Raw genomic sequence first — 24,030 nt, 5'->3', positions numbered from 1 at the left:
CGGGGGGGGGGGAAGCGCTGCTCTGGAGGCCAGCGGGGCGGAGGCAGAGCCGGAGGCGGCGAGCTCTCTCCCTGCAGCTGCAACCACTGGACCTCGCTGCCCCCGGGCCAGCCGCGGCCAGTCTGCCGGAATTACATAAGCCTCCGAGGTGGGGAGGGAGCGGCGCCTAGGGGGTGCAGCAGGGTGGGGACAGGAGCAGCGGCGGCGGCGAGGCTGACTCACAGACAGGCACTTACATAAGCCAGTCGGTCTTCTTGGTCGTGTCGGGGTGTGTGCGCTGGGAGAAGGGGTCCCCTGCCCGCCCTGGGCTGTGCAGCCCCCCCCGCCCGCCCGCCCCGGCTCCAAGGCAGGCGCCCCTCTCGCACGGAAGACTGCAACCGGGGGCCGGAATATACCGGTCCCTTCGCATGCCCCCCCCCCATCCTCCAGGGTTCAGCATCAGCCAAAAGCAGAAGCAGGCAGGATGCGCAAGGAAGGGCTGGCCTTCCCCAGTTGCACTGAAATGTGATGTAAGAGAGCAGGGAAGGTGTCTGGTAAGGAAACCCCCCTCCGAAGACCGCGAGGGGCTCATCTACCCCGAGCCATTTCCCCCCTGGCCCACCAGGCAGCCTCCATGGGAAACCCCCAGGCCCAAACGCCCCCTCCTCCTCTTGCAGACTCCAGCAACTGGCCTGATTGGGAAGCCTCGCTGTGGAGGCTGCCAGGGACCAGCTCCTCCTCCAGGATTTGATCTAATCCTCTTTCAAAGCCGTCCAGGCCGGCAGACCTCACTGCCTCCCGTGGGAGAGAGTTCCACAGTTTAACCATGCAAGAGCGCCTGGACTAAAATCGTCTATCAAAAACTTCACCCTTGTGGTTTATCACAACAGCAACTCACTTTGGGTTTTAGTAAAGCAAACACTTTTGTCAGTGCCTACACGATTCCGAAAGTGCTAGTAGATAAATAGGTACCGCTCTGGCGGGAACGTAGATGCTGTTTCCGTGCGCTGCTCTGGTTCGCCAGAAGCGGCTTAGCGAGATGAGCGCCGCAACCCCAGAGTCGTCTGTGACTTGACCTAACGGTCAGGGGCAATTTTAGCTTTAAATGATACCAAGCGTTAGAACAGCTTGGCCACAATCAGGAAATTTTGCCCATGGTATGGCCATTTTCCACATTCCCATTTCGACTCTCTGGCACCCTGTCTGCATAACTGAGCAATCCTAAAATATAGACGCACTTTTACTTTTGCAAGATTGAATGTCTTGCCCTCGTCTGGACTTCAGGGACGATTCCAACAGATTCCACACGAAAAACGCTTATGTCCCTGTCCAAATGGGTGGCGCATGCCCTTCTGGCCTGCCCTCTTGATAAAGACTTGAGGAATGAGGTCATCACCCCTCTTTCATTGTCCACTCTGGGTTGCCCAGCCACTGCCCCAGGGTCCTTTCTCTTGGCAGATCAAGATGAGCAGCTGACAGCAAAGGCTGCCAGGTTTTTAGCTGGGGCAATCAGAATAAGAGCCACTATTTGACTGTTGCTTCAAAACCCCAAAATGTATTTGATATTAAAGGTAAAGGGACCCCTGACCGTTACGTCCAGCCGTGGACGACTCTGGGGTTGCAGCACTCATCTTGCTTTACTGGCCGAGGGAGCCGGCGTACAGCTTCCGGGTCATGTGGCCAGCAGGATTAAGCCGCTTCTGGCGAACCAGAGCAGTGCACGGAAACGCCGTTTACCTTTCCGCCAGAGCGGTACCTATTGATCTACTTGCACTTTGACGTGCTTTCGAACTGCTAGGTGGGCAGGATATTACTTGATATTATTACAGGATATTATTTGATATTACTGACTTCCTATTTCTATTCTTTGTATATCGTATTGTTTTATTGCTATGGCTGATGGCTAACACAAATAAAGATTCATTCATTCATTCATTCATTCATTCATTCATTCATTCATTCATTCATCTTCCATCCACCCATCCCTGCACTGTGTGAAGGAGGCCTCCAGCCTTTTCTCCCTGGATTTCCCCGCTAACCCCGAAGGGGCTTGTGCTCTCTTCCCACTCCAGACACCCCATTCAGCTCTGAGTGTCCTTCTGCCCCTCTCATCCTGCCCCACATGGGTGACCTTGGGGGACAGCTGCTTGGGGTATAATAAAATAAGGATAATAATTTATTGCTTATACCCCACCCATCTGGCTGAGCCTCCCCAGCCACTCTGGGCGGCTCCCAACAGAATATTAAAAACATGATAAAACATCCAACATAAGAACTTCCCTAAACAGGGCTGCCTTCAGAGGTCTTCTAAAAGTCAGACAGTTGTTTATTTCCTTGACATCTGGTGGGAGGGCGACACCACCGAGAAGGCCCTCTGCCTGCTACGAATGTAACAATAAACAAGGAGGTATTCTGAAGCTGGCATTCCTTCTTTTTCTTTTATTTCTTCTTCCTTTCTCCTGCCCCCCCCAAGATACCCACAGAGGCAGCCTTCCACATTTTATTGCATGGCCAGTCTCAGACTGATACAAAAGAGAGGCATTATTGAGCTTTGGCTTGTCAATGGGGGGGGGGGCGGGGAGGGAGGGAGACAACAGCCACCCCCCACCCCCTGGGCCTTCCCCACGGAGGAGGAGAAGGGTCCCCCCATGGATGCTGCTGCAGACCTGTGCAAAATCCCTCGCTGGGGAGAAAAGCACCCAGCGCCGGGGGAGAAGGGGGCAAGGAGACCCTGAGAGGACTGGAAGTCACTTGGGGAGGGAGGCGCAAGCGTTTGGGGTTCGGCAGGAGGAAGAGGAGGGCTCAGAGGCCAGCCCTGCGCTCCTCCCCACGGTGGCGCAGGAGGCCGGAAGCAAAGGCTGCCCCCCCCCCCGGCTGCACGAGGGTCTTTGGTCGGAGTGACGCCTCCTTTTGGGGAGGGTCAGAAGGAGGTCTCGCTGAGCCGCACTTTGGACGGGGCCAGTGGGAGGGGGGGCTCGCCGGGCGAGGGGCTTGGGCTGGGGGGTCTCGGGGCCGCCGTGGCCCCCCCGCCAGCAGGGCCCCCGCCGCCACGCCTGGCCTTGGCCCCCTGCTGCTCCCTGGGGACCCACCGGGGGTCCGGCTGGGCCAGCCCAGAGGAGCGGGCAAGTTCCTGGCAGCGCTCCACAAAGTTCCCACTCAGGCGCCGGCGGTCTGGGTCTCCGCGCTGCAGGTGGGGGGAGTCCAGGGGGGGCGGGTTCTCGCGGCCGAAGCGGCAGGCGGGGGCCGGGGAGCCCCTGGCCGCCTTGTCCCAGGGGCCGTCCGAGTCTTGGCACTGGAGGCTCCTGGGGAAGAAGAAGCAGCAAAGGCAGATTATGAGGAATGCTCTGGAATGAAAGGAAGAAGACGTTAAAATGGGCCGTTCCCCAAAGACCGGAAGCTCCAAAGAAGAGGACAAAACTATTTATGTTACCGTATTTTTCGCTCCATGAGACGCACCTGACCATAAGACACACCTAGTTTTTAGTGGAGGAAAACAAGAAAAAAAATATTCTGAACAAAACAGTGGGTGTATGATTTTTGTGGTTCATGCTGCAGCCACAGAAATGATTTGACGGCGAGTTTGGAATAGCCCAATGCAAAAATCCTGAGAATCCCTGTGGATCCGTGCTTTGCACCGACGTTTTTGCACCATTGCGGCCCCACAAAACAGTGGATGCATGATTTTTTGGTGCAGGCTGTAGCCATGGACATGCTATGTGATCTGATTCAGAATTTGGGGTGACCCAATGCAAAAATCCTGAGGATCCATGTGCTTTTACCTCCCCCCTCCCAGGCAGCCTCCTTTATCTCTAGCGTCCCTTATCTCCCTCCCGATCGCTTGCCGATCGCTGCTCAGCTGCTTCCTTTCAACACTCTCTTCCCTCTTGTTTGTCTTAGAGTCTTTTCCTTAGCTGGGGCAGTTTTTTGCTCCTCCTTTTCTTCTAATTTCTCTCCTCATTGCTTTAGTCTTCCTGTCTCCTCTCCTTACAAGTTTGCTCTTTACCTCCCCCCTCCCAGGCAGCCTCCTTTATCTCCAGCGTCCCTTATCTCCCTCCCGATAGCTTACTGATCAGCAACTTTGTTTCAACACCCCCTTCCCTCTTTCAAAAAAAAAAAAGCAGGACCTGCTTTTTGCCCCTGGGCAATTCAGCTCCAGGGACCACACATTCGATCCATAAGACGCACAGACATTTCCCCTTATTTTTTAGGAGGAAAAAAGTGTGTCTTATGGAGCGAAAAATACGGTATGTGGCAACAGCAGCTGGAATATCGTATGTGCAGAAATGGAAAGAAGAAAAGGTTGCACCAAAGGAAGTGCGTCTTCTGAAAGTAATGGCCTCTGCAGAAATGGCAAAGCTGACAGTGAAATGAAGAGAACTAAGTGAGAAACTTTTTATAGAGGAATGGAGGCCTTTTGTGGACTATCTTGAAAAAATATTACTGCCAAATGAAATTGCGGGCAGGAATTGAGATAAAAGCAGCGGGGGAAAGTAATAAATACTGCAGTAATAAAGATTCGAGTATAAACACAGCAGAAGTGAGGGTGGGAAGTCAACTTACGAAATATAATTATTTGATTTGAAGGTTATTGTGAAAATATTTGAAAAATTTAATGAACCTTATATAGATATAATCTGCGCCCATGAAGGCTAGAGTCCCCTGAGGGAGGGCCAGGAGGGCGCAAGAAGGGTCTGGCTGCAGGATCAGGCCGAGGGCCCATCTCGCCCAACCTCCTCTTCTCACAACCAGACACCTCCAAGGGAAACCCCCAAACAGGACCTGAGTGCAAAAGTATTCCCCTAATGTTCCCCATTATCTGGTATCCAGAGGTAGACTGTTCCTGGGCAGGGAGGATCTGCTATCACAATAGGTCACCATAGGAAGAGCCTGGCAGCTGGATGAGGCCAAGGGGAGCCCCTCGGGTCCAGCATCCTGATCCCCCCCCCCCCGTGGCCAGCAAGCGGGGGTACACCAAGGGGGGGGGGTCAGGCTGGCCAAGGCCACCCAAAGCAAACTGGTTGCGTTTCCTCTCCATGGTCTCTCCTGGCTTCAGAGGCACCGAGACATCTCCTTGCCAAGGGGGCGAGGGGTCTGCCTCTGCCAACCAGATGCCCATTAAAGGAAACCTGAAGACAGGAGCCCCTTTCCCTCCTGAGGTTTCCAACCACCAGCAGTCAGAAGAGGCACAGCACAGCCAGCCATCCTTTGCCCTCTCCCCCTCCATCAATTTGTGCCGCCCTCTTTCGAAGCCACCCAGGCTGGTGGCTGCCACAGCCTCCGGTGTGCCTTGCTCAGGAAGATGCCACCCAGAGCGAGTGACCCATGGGGGCGCAGCTGCCCTCCACTGCCCCTGGGGAAGAGCCGCTAGCCTGGAATTGTGAGCCCTCGGCAAGGAGGCTGGGCTGGGGGTTGCCTTCCCCCCCCTCCCTCCCTGGCCTCCCTCCACGCAGAGTGCCAATCTCTACCTGGTGCTGGCAGTCCAAGGAGCGCTGGGGGGAGCCAAAGGCCTGGCCGGGTGGGCCTCGAGGGAGTGGGAGAGAGCCAAGTCACACTGCTCCAGTTCCTGCAGAAGTTCCTCCTCCGAGAGACCCCCCGCGTCTGAGGAAGGCAGGAAAAGGGGGGGGGGAGATGGAAGGAGGAATTTATGGGCCCAGCAAGTGATTAGCCTGCCTGTGCCAGGGGCTGGTGTGTGGCACAGCCGTTGCAGGAAAGTAACCCTGGGGAGGAACAGCTGAAGCAGGTGGGTGGGGTTTAACCTGGAAAAGAGGAGACTGAGAGGAGATCCCCACGGAAGAGGGAGCAAGCTGGTTTCCTCCTGCTCTGGAGGGGAGGACTCGAACCCATGGCTTCAAGTCACAGGGAAGGAGATCAGGAAGAGTGGAACAGGCTCCCTCAGGAGGTGGTGGCCTCTCCTTCCTTGGAGGTTTTTAAGCAGAGGTCAGACGGTCATCTGTCCTGGATGTTTAGTGGAGATTTCTCCATTGCAGGGGGCAGAACGAGACGACCCTTGCCTTGGGGGTCCCTTCCAACTCTACAACATCCAACTTTGTTGGACTGGTCATGTTGTGCGGATGCCTGATGACCGTCTTCCAAAGCAACTACTCTATTCCGAACTTAAGAATGGAAAGCGTAATGCTGGTGGTCAACAAAAGAGGTTCAAAGACTCTCTCAAGGCAAATCTAAAAAAATGTAGTATTAACACTGACAACTGGGAAACACTGGTGCCTGCGAGCGCTCCAGTTGGAGAACAGCCTTGGCCAAAGGTGTCTTGGGCTTTGAAGACACTCGAACTCAGGGCACAAGGGAGAAACGTGCGAAGAGGAAGGCACGCTTGGCAAATCCACACTGTGATCAACTCCTGCATGGAAATCCCACTGTGGAAGGACGTGTGGATCCAGAATTGGCCTCCACAGTCACTCGCAGACTCACTGTTAAGGCCGTGTTCATGGAAGACAATCTTACTCGGCTATGAAGGATTGCCAGAGAAGACAATTACATGACTGTGATCTCGGGACTGTTAGAATTTCACTCCTCCGTTGCTGGATGTGTGATTGTTACATCACGTCTGTGTTTACTTTCTAGGCTTGGAAAGTGTGAGAACGGAAGTCAGTCTTATCTCTCTTCCGCTGTGCTGTACTTTTCTTTATTCTCTCCCTCTTGGGGAAGTGAGAGGACACCATGCTTGCTTTGTCTTGTATACGTTGCTTAATAAATCCCTTAGAATGCTACGTTCACGCTCCACGTTTGTTTCTGCTATACTCTGCTGAGCGAGCATGCGCACGTCTTTTGATATGTGTCGCTGGTGCGCACCGGGACTGATTTGTGAATGTCCCAGGCTGCGCTTCATCAGGAAGATGCCCGGAGAGGTTTGCCCCATTCCGGGGGCTGCGTGCGCCCCCTGGGCATGGTGGACTCTCCTTGGAAGTTGGGCGGCCGCCTGTGAGGGATTCTAGAGCTGTGCTCCTTGCACTGCAAGGGGTTGGGCCAGATGACCCCTGGGGGACTCTTCAAACTCTACAAGAAAAGTGACTGCCCAGTAAGGAAGCAAGAGAGAGCCAGAAGTGCCCTGTGCGGCCTGCCAGAATCCGGCCACAGCACCCGGCCTCCCTGCGGCCTCCAGACCCCCACGTGGTTCTTCAGTTAATTCCTCCGCACATGGCTGCTGCCTGGGACAGGCACCAAGGCAGCTCCTGGGCCAGTGTGCCCTCCTGTGGGGGGACGACCAGCCCCGTTGCCCCCCCCGCCCCGCCTGGCTCACCTGCCGGCTGGCCCACCACCTCCATGGCGGTGGTGAGGTCCCACATCTGCAGGCTGCCATTGGTGTGGCCGGTGAAGAGGTAGCGGCGGGGGCGGGAGCCGATGCGGCTGGAGCCCTCGCACTCCTGCACCGCGAAGGCCGTGATGGGGGACCCGTCGACAGAGCGCACCTCGCAGATCCTGCGGAGGGCAGGGGGGAAGAGAAGGAGGGGGTCAGGGACAAAGGGGGCCCATCCAGTCCAGCCTCCAAATACCCCTGAGAAGCTAGGAATACAGGTAGACTGCCTCTGGACCTGGAGGCTCCATAAGAACAGAGGAAGAGCCTGGCTCATCTAGGCCAGCATCCTGTTCTCACAGAGACCAACCAGAGGACCATAATAATAATAATAATAATAATAATAATAATAATAATAATAAATTATTTATACCCCATCCATCTAGCTGGGTTTCCCCAGCCACTCTGGGTGGCTTCCAACAGAAGGTTAAAAATACATTAAAACATCAGTCATTTAAAACTTCCCTAAACAGGGCTGCCTTCAGGTGTCTTCTAAAAGTCAGATAGTTGTTTATTTCCTTGACATCTGATGGGAGGGCATTCCACAGGGTGGGCGCCACCACCAAGAAGGCCCTCTGCCTGGTTCCCTGTAACCTCCCTTCTCGCAATGAGGGACCCGCCAGAAGGCCCTCATAGCTGGACCTCGGTTTCTGGGCAGAACGATGGAGGTGGAGACGCTCCTTCAGTTATATTGAACCGAGGCCGTTTAGGTCTTTAAGGTCAGCACCAATGCTTTGAATTGTGCTTGGAAACATCCTGGGAGCCAACGTAGGTCTTTCAAGACCGGTGTTACGTTGTCTCAGCAGCTGCTCCCAGTCCCCAGTCTGGCTACCACATTCTGGACTAGCTGCAGTTTCTGGGTCACCTTCAAAGGGAGCCCCACATAGAGCGCATGGAAGTAGTCCAAGCGGGAGATAACCTGAGCATGCACCACTCTGGAGAGACAGTCTGCGGGCAGGGAGGGTCTTAGCCTGCGTACCAGGTGGAGCTGGCAGACAGCTGCCCTGGACACCGAATGGACCTGCACCTCCATGGACAGCTGTAGGTCCAAAATGACTCCCAGGCTGCGGACCTGGCCCTTCGGGGCACAGCTGCCCCATTCAGGACCAGGGAGTACTCATGGGATCCCACAGTCTCATGGGATCTGAGCACGAGTATCCCTCTCCCCTCCTGTGTTTTGCAGCAACTGTGATTCAGAAGCATCACTGCCTCTGACCGTGGAGGGCAGAACAGAGCCATCCTGGCAAGTGGCCCTCGATAGCCCTCTCTTCCTCGGTGAATCTGTCCGGCCCCCTTCCCAAGCCACCCTGCTTGGTCCCTGCCTCCTGGGGGAGGGAGTTCCGCAGGTTATCTCCGCGCTGCTGCGCCAAGGAGGGCTTCCCCTGACCCACCTCTTGCCCGTGGAGGAGAGTCGCACGTAGAGCTTGCTGGCGTCTGGCACCACCCTCTGGAGGAAGACCTGCTGGTCGTCCCGTTCCCCAAAGGGGCCTGCAAGAGAGAGGGGAGGGGGGTCACATGCCTGGCAAAGCGATGGCGGGGTGCTCCTCTGGGGGGCCCAACCAACCCTCCCTCCCTCCCCCCAGCCAGCCCCCACTTGCCAATGTCGGTGCCGGCGCTGCAGCCTCCGTGCCCGTCCACCGACTCCAGGGCGAGGATCTTGAAGGAGGCCAGCGGAGTGGAGCCGGGCTGCGTGGAGATCATGCCGCGGAAGCGGGTCACGGTCCACGTGCGGACGTGGTTGTTGTCAGCGCAGACTGGGGAGGAGAGAGGGGAGGCGGTGGGGGGAGGAGCGTGTGGCCCATGGGCCAGATGTGGTCCACAAAGACCGTTTCACCGGCCCACGAGCAGCCCCCTCGGCAAGTCCCCCACGTGCTGCGCTAAACTGGTGCAACGCGATGCAGGGACTCGCCGAGCGACGCCCAAAATCACATCTGTGCATGCGCAGATACCATCATCATCATCCTTTTTAATTTGTATACTGCCTTTCTATCTTACAACACTCAAAAAACAAAAAATGTACATCTTATAACAATCTAATGCAATACAAACATGTGATCATAAAACATAACTTTAAAATAGGCAGCCTACATCAAAAAAGTAACATTCAACAGTCAATTAGAATAGTATAAAATAATATAACATATAAAAGTTAAACAGAAATCCACTCAACAGTTACAATAATATCTAAACTGTAATCAATAAAACAACGGCAAGTCACAGTACATGAAACAATACAATACCCATTGAGAAGCAGAGAGTGGGGCAAGGGAGGTGGAAGGAGGCCTTGCACGATGGAGTCCCTCCCCTCCCAGTTCTTCCTCCAGGCCCAGCTCCCTTGTGAGGACTCCTAGGGCCGGAGGGTGGGGCAGATACCAAAAATCACATCTGCGCATGTCCAGACGATATAAATTGCACCTGCGCAGGCGCAATTTCCGGAGTCTGGGCATGTGCAGATGCGATTTCCGAGTTGCGCTGTGCCAGTCCGGCCCACAGACGATCTCCGTGGGAGTGATCTGGCCCCTGGCTGGTAAACCTTGCCGACCTGTTTTTGACCCTTCCATCTGCTTGCCTCTTCCTCTCCTTTTGCCTAAGCTAAACAGCCCCCTTTCCTCACCCCCAGGGCCGCCCTCTCCCCTCCCCAGTACCTGAGATGAGGTGTCTCTCGGACAACATCACCTTGGTGACAGGGCTGCGGTGAACGGCAAAGGTCTGGAAGAGCTGGGGCCCCGAGCTGACCGTCTCCGGGTGCTGGACGATGACGCGGACCGTGCCGGAGCTGGTGCCATAGGCTATCTCAATCCAGTTGCCACTGTTGCCTGGGAGACAAGGAAGTGCCCCCGGGGTCACCCAAATGTCATGGCTCACTGTGGCCCCTGGGTGATGGGGACCCGGAGGGGGATCCCCACCAGACTGCGATTGGGGGGCTTTGCTGGATGGAGTGGGGCAGCGGACCCAGGACAGGTCCTCTCCAGGAGACAATGCAGGGAGGGCTTGGAGGAACAACTAAGGGCGCTGGGGATGCTTAGCCTGGAAAAGGGGAGACTGAGAGATGACAGGAGAGCCATCTTCAAATATCTGAAGGGCTGTACACAGAAGAAGATTGTATCCTCCTTCTCTGGAGGGCAGGACTCGAACCTGTGACGAATGGTATGGTTTGTATGGGCCAAAAGATGGCTGAAGAACACCGCAAAATGGATGTGAAGTCTTGGAACTGTCCGGGAACTGTCCGTGAACTGTGTTGTAAAAGCGCTAATAGAATGCGGAAGACATCGTGATGTTTTGGCAAAAACAGTGTGTGCTGGGAACGGTACAAGAACAGCACATACAAGGAGGCATGGAGATGGGCTACACAACACGACCTTTGAGGTATAATAACAACAACAAAAATAATAATTTCTTATTTATACCCCGCCCATCTGGTTGAGTTTCCCCAGCCACTCTTGGCGGGTCCCAATCAAGTGCTAAAAACAACACAGCATTAAATATTAAAAACTTCCCTAAACAGGGCTGCCTTCAGATGTCTTTTAAAAATAGGATAGCTGCTTATTTCCTGGACATCTGACGGGAGGGTGTTCCACAGGGCGGGCACCACAACCAAGAAGGCCCTCTGTCTGGTTCCCTGTAACCTCGCAATGAGGGAACCGCCAGAAGGCCCTTGGAGCTGGTAAGATAAGAGTTGTGAGAAGATGCCAAGGACAAGGATGTGAGATGCCAAAAACAAGGAGTAAGGAGTTGTGTAATGCCAAGCATCAGATGAACAATGAGGTGTATATATGGCAAAGCCCTCCAGCCTAAGTTGTGTGCCAGACATTTGACAGCGCTGTTGTTTGTGTCCTCCGTGGCTCTCACTGAACCTGATCTGTTCAGAGAAGAGTGAAGAGTGGTGAGTATGAAAGGTGTATGAATGGATGTCTGGTGGAGTCCATATTCCTTGTCTTGACATGTGAATTACTTGTGAATCAATAAAGCAATATTACAGAGAAAATCCAATATTGGTTGTCTGAGGTTTACTTGTGCCTTCCTAGAGTGTACTGGGTCTCATCTACGTTAAAGACCTAAACAGATTAAAAGAACCTAATTGGTCATTACAAACCAACAGATTCAAAAGGCAATAAAGGAGATTCCAGAGTCATGGAGCCACAGAACCGCAGAGTTGGAAGGGAATCCCAGGGGCTCCATGGTCCAATCTGACCAAACTTTAAGGGGAGGTGGCAGCCGCTCCTTCCATGGAGGTTTTTAAGCAGAGGTTGGATGGGCACCTGTCATTCATGATCTATCTGAGATTCTTGCATGGCAGGGGGTTGGACTAGATGGCCCCCGGGGAGGGCTACATTGCTGAAGCAAGTAGAGAAGGGGGCAGAAGGGCTAGCTGCCCAGACCTCCCTTGCCCAGCTCTGAAGGCAGAGATGGGGGGGCAGGGAGGAGGAGGAGGAGGAGGAGGAGGAGCAGAGGCCCTTACTGCTCTTGGGCGTCAGGTAGACACTGAGGGCGGTGATGGCATCCTCCGAGGGATCACGATAGAGCTCCGTCACCAGGAGGTCGTTGTCCTTCATGCGCAGCGGGAACTTCTGAACATCTAAGCAGACAATAATAAAAAATTATTATTTATACCTCGCCACTCTCGGCGGCCTCCAACAAAAAATTAAAAATACATTAAAACATCAGTCATTAAAAGCTTCCCTAAACAGGGCTGCCTTCAGATGTCTTCTAAAAGGCAGGTAGTTGTTAATTTCTTTGACATCTGATGGGAGAATGTTCCACAGGGCGGGCGCCACCACCGAGAAGGCCCTCTGCCTGGTTCCCTGTAACCTCACTTCTCACAGGGAGGGAACCGCCAGAAGGCCCTCGGAGCTGGACCTCAGTGTCCGGGCTGAATGATGGGGGTGGAGATGCTCATTAAGGTATCCTGGGCAGAGGCCGTTTAGGGCTTTCAAGGTCAGCACCAACACTTTGAATTGTGCTTGGAAACGTCCTGGGAGCCAATGTAGGTCTTTCAAGACCGGTCTTATGTTGTCTCGGCGGAGAGGAGAAACCGCGTGGAGTTTGGTTGCCCTGTCTGCCTGGCCCTCGCTTTTCCCTCCACGCAGAAAGCATGGGCTCCCCGTTGGCCCTGGAAAGGGCTGGAGGAGACCTCCGTGCCAAGGAGCCTCCTCCCCGTCACTCACCTACATAGTAGATGGACCCGTTGTTGCACCCCAGGAGCAAGAAGGAGCCGGCCGCGTCGTAGCTGTTGATGGGGACCATGTCCTGAGTCTGTGGGGGCCGGAGGGAGGGGGAGAGCGGTCAGAAAAAGAACTGGGAGGCAAACAGGCGGCAGGCGGCAAGCTCATAGCCCTCTCCAAATATCTGAAAGGCTTGTTTCTTGCTGCCCCAGGGGGCAAGACCTGAACCAACGGCTTCCAGTTGCAAGAAAGGAGTTTCAGACTAAATCTTAGGACAAACTTTGGGAAGATCCATTTGACAGTGGAACGGACAACCTGGGAAGGGGACGGGCTTGAAAGAGAGGTTGAGTGGCCCTCTCTCGTGGGTGTTCTAGCAGAGGGTTGGTCTAGTGGCCCTCGGGTTCCCTTTCCGCTTTTCCATTCTCTGGTTCTATTTTGAGGACAGCAAATGGGAAGCCAGAGGAGGACAGCCACCATGATGCACCTGTGAGGCTGTGGATGAGGCGAGGGAAATGTGAGGTGTGATCCATGAGAGGCAGTCAAGTATAACATTCCTTGCAATGCTAGAGAAGACATGCGAGGGAATGTTTGGTTCAGCCAGTCAAAACTTCCTGTTCCTCCTGGCCTGGAGCATCTTTCCTTTTGCATGTGACTAAAGGTGGGAGTGACCTCACCTGTCCAGGTAACAAAAGGATGAGTCACGCAGCACACCTCCCTCTTTTTGAATCCCTTCTACGTTTGACCAGCTTTTAGCTAGGACTGCTCTGCTAGCTCAGAAGCACTGGGATTATTCCCTCATGTGGGGTTGATCCACACGTACATATTTGTAATAAGTCTGCCTTCAGGAATCCAACTGTGAACTGATGTGAGTAAACTTCTTTTATTGACTTTGAATAAGGTTGTGGACTCTTTATTCTTTTAAGAGGGATTCAAAGGAATCTACCAGGAACGTGCAATTCAACCTGAGACAGACTGAATTGTATAATAGTGAGAGGCTCACACGAGCCTGCAACCAGCCATCTGCTGTTCATGTAAAAAGGGGAATGTAAACTCTGCAAAGTAAAGAAACTTGCTAGCGCAAGTTAGGAAGGATATTAATAAACAATATATCCTCTCCTGCCTCCCTGAACATTCCCATAGGAAAAGCCATGGGGAACAATTCACAAAATAAATATATCAATAGACACTTTTTTGGGGGAGGGAGACTTGACCTGTTTAGGGTCACCCCAGAAACTGCACATGGTACTCAAGAGGAGCCGAGACCCCGAGACCCTTGGCTCTGTTCTGCGCCCCCCCCACCTCCCAGCAACCACCTTTTTCTCCCCCGTGTGGCTGCTGCCAACAAGCTCTGGAGGTGGCTTCCAGGAGAGGAAGTCTGCAGCTGCAGCCCCTGCCACCCTTCACCCAGAGACCGGGCGCCGGGCTGCCTGCCCACCTGCCAGTGTTTGGTGACTGCGTTCCAGACGCCAATCTTCCCCGTGTGGCTGGTGGCGATGAGCTGGCTGCCCACGAAGAACAGACCCTCCACGGGGACTCCCAGGTGGAAGACACCTAGAGGGAAAGAGAGAGGGTCTGAGGAACATTCCCGTCGGATCGGACCAGGAGAAGAGGGCCAAAGGGGAAGTCCCAAAGTGGGGCATGAAAGGCACAAGAGGGGCCTCCCCCCGACCTCCAGAGGCAGGAGGAGTAGCCTATGGGGCCCCTACAGACCCGCCCAGCCCCCTTTTAAAGGGCTCATGGGAGAACAGTGTTTGTGGGAAGCAACAAAGGGAGGCACTGCAAGAAAGGAAATTTCGAAGAGACATGTATCAATGAGAGGACAAACACCTTCCTGATGCCCCCTCCCCAGGCAAAATTGAGGACACGATAAATCAAACAGAAATCTTTATTCACCTGCTTTAAATATATACTATTATGAAACTGCAGGTTATTACAATAATCCTGCCAATGTTCTGATCTGTTTACAATTTATCTTCCAATATTAAACCATTTCCATAAAATTTACAGCATGTTATGGTCTAAATGAAAATGATATTAAAATAATTTATCAATATCCTGCCTGGGAGGGGGGAGACATCTAATCTAGTGGCTATCCCCACATCAGCTGCTAGACCCCATGACTGGGAGCTCACTGGGCTTGGGGCTGGGACAATGCCAGGGGGCAGCAGGGCTTGGGGGCTGAAACTCCCTGAGGCTGGACCTGAGTGCCCCTCGGAGGGGCCATTCCACTTGGCCCTGGGCAAGGCCAGAGCCTATGAGCTCCCCCAACTGGAGGCTGCCTGGTTCCGCCCTGAAGCGACCCCCGCAGGGGCTGCCAGGCCTCACCAATCTCTGTGCCGTTCCCGTCGGGCTGCAGAGCCCAGAGGAGGATCTCGCTGCAGGAGGCGGCCGCCACCATCTTGTCGCTGTCTCCCAGGGAGCCCCCGAGCACCCGGGCGTTCAGCGCCAACCGCTCAATGACCCAGTCCAGCCGGGGGCTGCAGAAAGCCAGCTGCCAGCCAGACGTCTCTTTCATCCTAGGGGGCAGAAAGAGCAGTCAGGCAGGGGGTGGGGGGCTGGGAGGGAGGGAAGAGGGGGCTCTTGGACCCCAGAGCATCCAGCTGAACCTCTGGGCTGGGGAGGCCCAAGAGCAGGGGTCAGCAAACTTTTTCAGCAGGGGGCCGGTCCACTGTCCCTCAGACCTTGTGGGGGGCCGGACTATATTTTTTTGTGGGAAATGAACAAATTCCTATGCCCCACAAATAACCCAGAGATATGTTTTAAATAAAAGGGCACATTCTACTCAAGTAAAAACATGCTGATACCTGGACCTTAGTTTGCCTCCCCATGGCCAAGAGGGTCACTCACCGGTAGCAGACGAAGAATTGAGCAAAGGCCACCGCAATCCAGTTGTGGTGCCCACACACCAGACGCACCACACCAGGGTCACCCGTCACTCCTGGAGGAAAGGGGTGCAGACAAAGAGAGACGCTGAGCAAGACCCCCTCCCCTGCCTGGCTGTTCCCTTGCGGGACATCCCCCTTCTGGCACCCGGGGCCAGTGGAAAAGGGGAACTGGGGTCGCCACAGGTCGCCAGCTCCCCAGCCTCACCTGGTCACATCCCAGGGGATAAAGAAGGCCCATTTGGGATGCATGTGGGATGTGATGCAGTCAAGTACAACATTCCTTGTTTTGCTAGAGTGGACATGCGGGGGAATGTTTGGTCCAGCCAGTCAAAAGCTTCCTGTTTCCTCCTGGCTGGGACATCCTTCCTCTTGCATGTGACTAGAGGTGGGTGTGACCTTACCTGTCCAGGTAACAAAAGGACAAGGCACGCAGCACACCTCTCTCTTTGACTTTCTCCATCATTGGAACAGTTTTTTTAGCTAGAGATGCTCTGTTGGCTTCCAGCCACTAGAGGACACTGGGATTATCCCCATATGGGATAGATCCACATGTATATACTTTGTAGAGTTTGGAGAGGAGTTTGGATTTGATATCCCACTTTATCACCACCCTAAGGAGTCTCAAAGCGGCTCACAATCTCCTTTCCCTTCCTCGACCACAACAAACACTCTGTGAGGTGAGTGGGGCTGAGAGACTTCAGAGAAGTGTGAGTGGCCCAAGGTCACCCAGCAGCTGCAGGTGGAGCAGCGGGGAAGCGAACCCGGTTCACCAGATTACGAGTCCACCGCTCTTAACCACTACACCACACTGCCCCTCATGGGACCATGTCATCCACTCGGGGAATCACTGACCCTGAAAATGGGAACATGGGAGGTGTGCAGCTCCCTAGTTGTTGCTACTGCTGCCCCCCTTTGACAGCAGAGAGGGTGGGGCAAGGGAGACCCCGCCCCCCCAGTATCTGAGACCCAGACCCAAACTCCCTCCTGCTGGCAGCCCCTGCACCTTCTTCCCCCATCTCCCTGGAGGGGCAGGTACCTGTGGCTGAGGCCCTCTCCTCCAGCAGCCGCCCCAGGAGCCCTGCATTCCCCAGGTTGGGGGGCATGGTGTTGCTCCGGCGCACCAGGCCCCGCTCCGAGAAGTTCCCCGCGCGGGCCGCCAGCTGTGCTCCCGTGACGCTGTGGCGGTTCCTCCGTTTGGCAGGGAAGACTGGGAAGGAGAGGAGGGGCGGGGATGGCTGAGCAAGAGGGCGAGGTGGGGGGGGGCAGAGCCACCCCAGCCTTAGTCATGGGCACCGGGACCTCCACCCCCAGCCCAAATTACTGCAGCACGAGGGAGGCCTGGCCAGCATATCCTGCCTTTGGTGCTCAGACGTCAGCGCTGGTTGCCCATTTGCCGTGGGCTGCTCAAGGTGTTAGTATTAGTACATAAAGCCCTTAAGCACTTAAGACCAGTTTACCTGCAGGATCTCCTCACCCCTCTTGTGCCCACCTGACCACTTAAACTGGCAGAACTGCCACATAATCCCTGTTCCGTGTTTATAAGAAATCAATCTTTTAGTCTGGCAGGACCTGCACTTTGGAACTCCCTGCCCCTTGACGTCAGGCAGACACTCTTTCGGGCACTTGCTAAAATCATTGTTTAGACACGCCTGCCCAGGCGCTTAGAAAGTCCATGAAAGTTTTGATCTGCTTTGTATATTTTAAAGCAGGCACGTCCAACAGGTAGATTGTGATCTACTGACAGATCACTGGACGTCTGTGATAGGTCACTGCTCCCCCCAAAGAAGTTCCCTGCCAGTTTTTAATTTTGTGAGCAGGTCGCAGTCTCTTGGGAGTTGGCCAAGTATTGTAGATTTTACTTGATAACATTGTTTTATCCTTTCATAAACTGCTTTGAGGGTTACCGATCAATCAAGTGGTGTGCAAATTTTATGGAATAAATAAGTAAATCCAAAGTCCCACAAAGCTCCCCCTCCCTTCCCCAGGTGTGCCCTGCCTCCTACCTGGTGGCGGCAGGTAGCCGTTGAAAAGGACACTCCCGCAGGACGAGCGCTCCAGCTCCTCGTGTAACTGCAGGCGGCGCACTAGACACAAGGGAAGCAAGGAAGAGGATCAGATCAGCCCACCGTGGCCTTGGACCCTGGGGGGCACTGAGGCCCCTTGCCCCCCCAGCCCTGCTGCCTCTCTGGAGGTGGCTCCGAGTGCAGTGGGGGGGGGGGGCTGGAACAGGAAATTTAAGCAGGGAGAGCAGAGACAAATCACAAAGGCACCAACTATTTGGGACCACAACATGGTGCAAGCCCCCCCACCCCCAAAATTCAGACTTTGCAAAAACAACAACAAACCACGTGCTGCCCAGGCAAGTCAGATCCCCCTTTGTGCATACCTAGCGGTGTGATCCCGTAGAACTGTGCTTCGTGCAGGAGCAGTGAAACGTTGGTCCTCCTGGGGGCGGAAAACGAAAGGTCACCAGGGAGCCTCACCCCCCCCCCAAGTCTGCATGGCAGACACCCACCTGCCAAAAAGGCCAGAGGGAAACTGAGGGCTAGGAAGAAAGGTTGACGCATTCGTAATTTTTTGTTTAGAGAACTGACAAGAAAGAGATGGCAAGACAGAGGTTTAAAAGATTATGCATGGCCTGGAAGAAGTGGGGACAGAGAAGTTGTTCTCCGTCTCTCCTAACTCTAGAACTCTTGAAGAGGCAGCGAAGCTGAAGGCTGTGAATTTCAGGACAGAGAAAAGGAAGTCCTTCTTCACACAGAGAGTTAAACTGTGGAACTGATGGCCACCAGCCTGGATGGCTTTACAAGAGGACTGGACAAATTCATGGAGGAGGAGGAGAGGGCTCAGATTTCACTTGCGGGTTTTCCAAAAGCAGCATTTGTGTTCAGTATCATTCGTCACAAAACAGGGAAAGGGTGCAGGTAACTTTAAGGACATTTTCTACGAGTTCTGGGAATCGTTTTCCAGGTTAATTAGGCACAGGTGGTGATGTGAATAAAGAGAGAAGTTGCAGTTTGCAACTGCCTGAGAAAGAGAACATCCACATGCTTCGTGTTTGTTGTTTGTGTAGCCGTGATAAAACTCTTGTTTGAGTATTTTACATCAGTCTCGTGGTTCTGTCATTTGCCACCAGGGAAAATTCGCCTCCAATAATCTGGTCAGCCACTGTGAGAAAAGGATGCTGGACCTGATCCGGCACAACCAGCCTCCCAAGGAATCTCAGAAGAAAGTGCTAGAACAGCAGAGCACCAACACAGACCCCCCTCCACCCCCCAGCTCCATGCCCAGCCTAGAGAGGCTGCTGAGGTCTTCCCACCGCACCTGATGTCAAGCTCTTTGGTCCGGAGGAAGTTGAGGATGGGGGCAAAGATATCGGGGTCTCGGTCGATGAAGATCTAGGAGGAAAGAGACAGGGGTGTTTGGCTGAAGACTTGCACCAAGGCAGCTTGCAGTGTGTCTCAAAAAAGCCGAGCCAAGTGATTTGCCTGCCACGCCACAGCTGCTCACTAAGCCCCATGTGATGTTTTGAAGCACGCAATGCGACTGCAGCCCTGGGAAGAAAAGCTGCTCAGAGAGTCTGATGCGAGAAGAGGGATGAAGGCCAGCGTAGCAGACAGAAAAACACAGTTTGTGTGCTGCAGAGGGAGAGCACCATCCCAGCTGCCATTCGCTGCTGCCAAAGTCAGCTTATAATTTATGTATTTATTTCATAATAATTATATACCAACGGATTGTCAAAAGAACCTCAAAGTAGTTTTCCAAAAAAATAATAATAAAAGTATCACTGAGAAAAATGAGCAACAATCATTTAAGACATTCAAAAAGTTAAACTAACTTATAGAATTTTTTTTTTTTTTTAAAAAAGTCCAGTAGCACTTTAGAGACCAACTAAGGTGCTACTGGACATTTTTTAATTTATTTCGACTGTGTCAGACCAACACGGCTACCTACCTGAATCTAACAATAGACTAAAAAGAGATCAAAACTCACATCAACTTTCTAAGCATCTGAACAGGCTGGTCTAAACAAAAATGTTTTTAGCAGGTGCCAAAAAGACAATCATCATGCTTGCCAATAGGCAGGGAGTTCCATTGTGTTGCCACACTAAAAGATTGAGTTCTTACCAATGTGGCATCTGTAGTAGTGCCAGTTCCACCAATCAAAACTTGTTTATGCTTGCACCCGTCTTGGAAAACGCTGCCTTGAGACAAGCTCCACAGGAACGAAGCCCAGAGAACCTCTTGGGGGAAAAGTCTCATTCTCCCCATTTAGGCAGATGTGATTCTGCAGATGTGCTGGGTGTTCATTTCACTTAATTTCTCACAGCACAGACAGGGAACGTGGGGCCTCCAGGCATTAGGAAGAACCTTCTGATGGCAAGAGCCATCTGACAGAGGGACAGGCTCCCTTGGAAGGTGGCAGACTCTCCTTAAGGTTCTATATTGGACTCCAGCTCCCACCAGCCCCTTGCTAGGGGGGTCAGGGATGATGGGAGCTGCAGTCCAAGAGGGCACCAGGCTAGCTACCCCTCCTGCCACCCTCTGTGCCACCCTCATCCCGCTCTCCAGGAACAGAGCAAGGAAAAGGAGCTCAGAGCCACTCACCGCCCCCGTTTCATCCTTCAAGGTGGAGATCCGTCCGCTGAGGAGGCTGCAAGTCAAACAGATGCAGGTGAGGCTGCTGCTGAATCAGGGCAAGCGAGGCTGGAGAGGCAGAGCCACCCTGAAGGCTGTGCTCAAGGCGGCCCAGGGGGACAAGACAGGCTGGCTTCCCCTGCCGCCACTGGACATGCGGCCTCTCCTCTCACCAGGGAGACCCTTGGCTGCTCAGAGGCAGCTCTGCAGGGCAACCCAGGAAATGGGGCTCTTGGGGGCCGAGCATCCTGAGCCTCCTCCCAGCAACAACCCTCCCCCCGAAATGCTTGATGAGGCCTCCAAGTCCAGGGGAGAGACGCCCGGCAGCCCAGCCAGCATTCCCTGGGCAGGGGGTCCCAGGGCTTCCCCCTTCCTCAAGGACCACATCGCGCAAGAGGACAAGAAATACCTGCAATGGGGCTACACCTTAATTTATTTGTTTTTAAGTAATACCTGTGACCCATCCTTCTGACCAGTGATGCTGAAGACAGACAGCCAACAGGTGTGGGGGGCTCCCTGGTCCTGAATGGGGCAACTGTGCCCCTGAAGAACCAATTTGCGCAGCCTGGGAATCATTTTGGACACTCAGCTGCCCATGGAGGTGCAGGTCCATTCGGTGTCCAGGGCAGCTGTCTCCCAGCTCCATCTGGTATGCAGAATGAGACCCTTCCTGCCCGCAGACTGTTTGGCAAGAGTGATGAATGCTCTGGTTATCTCCTGCTTGGACTACTGCTGTGCGCTCTACGTGGGGCTACCTTTGACGGTGACCTGGAAACTAAAAATTAATCCAAAATGCGGCAGCTAGACTGGTGACTGGGAGTGTCCGCTGAGACCACATAATACTGGTCTTGAAAGTAGACCTGAAGGAGCGTCTCCACCCCCATCGTTCTGCCTGGACACTGAGGTCCAATGCCGAGGGCCTTCTGGTGGTTCCCTCATTGCAAGAAGCAAAGCTACAGGGAACCAGGCAGAGGGCCTTCTTGGTGGTGGCGCCTGCCCTGTGGAACACCCTTCCATCAGATGTCAAGGAGATAAACAACTACCAGACTTTTAAAAGACATCTGAAGGCAGCCTTGCTTAGGGAAGTTTTTAATGACTGATGTTTTATTCTGTTTTTAATCTGTTGGGTGCTGCCCAGAGTAGCTGGGGAAACCCAGCCGGATGGGTGTAATAATAGTAATAATAATAATAATAATAATAATAATAGTAATAATAATTTTATTATTATTACCCCGCCCATCCGGCTGGGTTTCCCCGGCCACTCTTATAATTAGGGTGTAGATGCTCAAAGACGATCTTAGGGCTCTTCCCCCCGACCCCCCCCCCCCTCCTGGGCACCTGGAAAAGAAGGAATCCGGGATCCAGGTGAGGGTCTGGCGGGAGGTGCTGAACCTGCAGAAAAAGGAGGAGGAGGGAGGGCCGTGAGCGCAGGCCGGGCAGAAGGGCCCCGCCTCCCCCGGCCGGAAAGCGGCTGCCCTGAGGACTAGCGCCTTGGCTGCCTTTCGCGGGCTCCCCTCCCCTCCCCTCCCCTCCTCAAGGGGGCGACGCCGACCCCCCCCCACTCGCCTCCGGCCGCCCACGTTCAGCTGCACGAGCTCCGCCCCGCCGCCCGCTCGACTCGCCGCCGCCGCCGCCATCGCCCGCCGCCGGAGCCGCGACCGGCTTCCTTCCGGGCTCAGGGCCGCTTCCGCGCACTGCTCCGCCTCCGCCGCGACGCCATTGGACGCAGGGCCGCTCCAGTCCCGCCTCCCGCCGCAGAGACCCCGCCCTCCTCCGGAACCCATTGGCCGGAACGCGTCCTCGCCGCCCATTGGCTCGCTGCGGAGGGGGAGCCCGCCCTCCCTCTCTCGCCATTGGCCACGGGCGGACAGGAGGTTGGGTGCGGTTCCTCGGGGCGGAGCCCTTGGCGTAAACAAACCGCGCTCGCCTCCGCTGATAGGCCCGGCTCGTCCCGCCTCGCTATTGGCCGCGCCGCTTGGGGCTTCCTTGGCTTGGGTTGGGCGTCGGGCTGGAGGGCCCGCCTGCTCCGCGTCTCCATTGGGCTAGAGGGCCTGAAAGAGGGGCGTGTCGGGGTCAAGGGTCGCGGACCCGGGGGTCAAAGGTCAAGGGCAGAAAGGGGGGCAGGGCAGGTGGAATCCCCTCGACGGGGCGGGGAGCCTCCAGGCCGCGAGGGAGGGGGCCCGGCTGACGGGGGGGGGAAGGGCCTCGATTGTATTTTTTTTCTTTTTTTTTATAAATAATTTTTATTGAAGTTTCCACAAATTTTTAACAGAACAAACAAAACATAAAGAAAAAAAATAACCATAAAAGACCTACAACACGTATCATTCCACCTCTTAATTTCATATACCTTTCTTTCCCGACTTCCTCATACCTCCCCTTTCTGCATTCTCATGTCTAGTTAATTAATTAACAAATCCCTCCCTTACTTTCAACTTCATTTTAATAACACTGATTTTCTTTTAACTTAACCATTACCGCTATTAACCCCTATTTTTCTCGTCCAACATCAATCTAACATTCACTGATTTTTGAATATTTCTTTAGATAGTCCTCAAATTTTCTCCAGTCTTCACCCGCCGTTGCTCTTCCCTGGTCTCGGATTCTGCTCGTCATCTCTGCCAAACCCATATAGTCAATCACTTTCATCTGCCATTCTTCCACGGTGGGTAGATCTTGTGTCTTCCAGTACTTTGCGATGAGTATTCTTGCTGCTGTTGTAGCATACATAAAAAATGTTCTATCCTTCTTTAACACCAATTGGCCGACTATGCCCAGGAGAAAGGCCTCTGGTTTCTTAGGGAAAGTGTACTTAAGTACCTTTTTCAGTTCATTATAGATCATTTCCCAGAATGCCTTAATCCTTGGGCACGTCCACCAAAGGTGAAAGAATGTTCCTTCAGTTTCTTTACATTTCCAACATTTATTATCGGGCAAATGATAGATTTTCGCAAGCTTGACTGGGGTCATGTACCACCTATATATCATTTTCATAATATTTTCTCTCAAGGCATTACATGCCGTGAATTTCATCCCGGTGGTCCATAACTTTTCCCAGTCAGCAAACATAATGTCATGACCAATATCCTGCGCCCACTTAATCATTGCAGATTTAACCGTTTCATCTTGTGTATTCCATTTCAACAGCAAGTTATACATTCTTGACAAATTCTTAGTACTGGGCTCTAACAGTTCAGTTTCTAATTTTGATTTTTCCACCTGGAAGCCGACTTTCCTGTCTAATTTAAAGACTTCCATTATCTGATAATAATGAAGCCAGTTTCTCACTTTCCCTTTTAACTTCTCAAAACTTTGCAATTTCAATCTGTCCCCCTCTTGCTCCAAGATTTCCCAGTATCTCGGCCAATTGACCTCCATATTTAATTTTTTAACGGCTTTTGCCTCCATTGGTGACAACCACCTTGGAGTTTTACTTTCCAACAAATCTTTGTATCTAGTCCAGACATTATATAATGCTTTTCTGACAATATGGTTTTTGAAACCCTTGTGAGCTTTAACCTTGTCATACCACAAATATGCATGCCATCCAAAGAAATTATCAAAACCTTCTAAGTCCAAGATATCAGTATTCTCAAGAAGTAGCCAATCTTTCAACCAGCAAAAAGCTGCTGATTCATAATACAATTTAAGGTCTGGCAGGGCAAATCCGCCCCTTTCTTTTACATCAGTTAATATCTTAAATTTTATTCTAGGCTTCTTGCCCTGCCAGACAAATTTGGAGATATCTTTCTGCCACTTCTTGAAACAGTCCATCTTATCCAATATTTGTAATGTTTGGAACAAAAACAACATTCTAGGCAATACATTCATTTTTATAACTGCAATTCGACCCAACAAGGAAAGCTTCATATTTGACCAAATTTCTAAATCTTTTTTTACTTCCGTCCAAGTTTTCTCATAATTATCTTTAAATAAATTCAAGTTTTTAGATGTCATATTTATCCCCAAATATTTCACTTTCTTAACCACAGTTAACCATGTCTCATTCTGAAACTTTTCTTTCTCCAATACTGTTAAATTTTTCTCCAAAACCT

General features: G+C 53.0%; 1 protein-coding gene across 2 annotated transcripts; it reads right to left on the bottom strand.

Annotated features, from left to right (window-relative positions):
* Window positions 1-2,134: 2,134 nt before the first annotated feature.
* Window positions 2,135-21,659, bottom strand: SHKBP1 (SH3KBP1 binding protein 1). Of its 2 annotated transcripts, none has more exons than XM_079985419.1 (18): window positions 21,542-21,659; window positions 21,314-21,367; window positions 19,946-19,991; window positions 18,663-18,736; window positions 17,725-17,783; window positions 17,342-17,422; window positions 16,375-16,545; window positions 15,301-15,391; window positions 14,779-14,969; window positions 13,889-14,004; window positions 12,457-12,544; window positions 11,751-11,867; window positions 9,937-10,107; window positions 8,890-9,045; window positions 8,683-8,779; window positions 7,238-7,416; window positions 5,445-5,577; window positions 2,135-3,281 (listed from the first exon to the last, which is right to left on the bottom strand). In XM_079985419.1, exons 1-18 carry the CDS (start codon window positions 21,610-21,612, stop codon window positions 2,900-2,902), a joined length of 2,277 nt encoding a protein of 758 aa, XP_079841545.1. In that variant the 5' UTR covers window positions 21,613-21,659; the 3' UTR covers window positions 2,135-2,899. The 2 variants fall into 2 exon arrangements, with proteins under 2 accessions (XP_079841545.1, XP_079841546.1); XM_079985420.1 differs by having other exon boundaries at window positions 2,135-3,278.
* Between the last annotated feature and the right edge of the window lie 2,371 nt (window positions 21,660-24,030).

Source organism: Podarcis cretensis (assembly GCF_951804945.1).
Source record: "Podarcis cretensis genome assembly, chromosome: 8".
NCBI classification, from domain to species: domain Eukaryota; kingdom Metazoa; phylum Chordata; class Lepidosauria; order Squamata; family Lacertidae; genus Podarcis; species Podarcis cretensis.
Note: the sequence above shows the minus strand (reverse complement) of the source record. Positions and strands in the feature narration are given on the sequence as shown.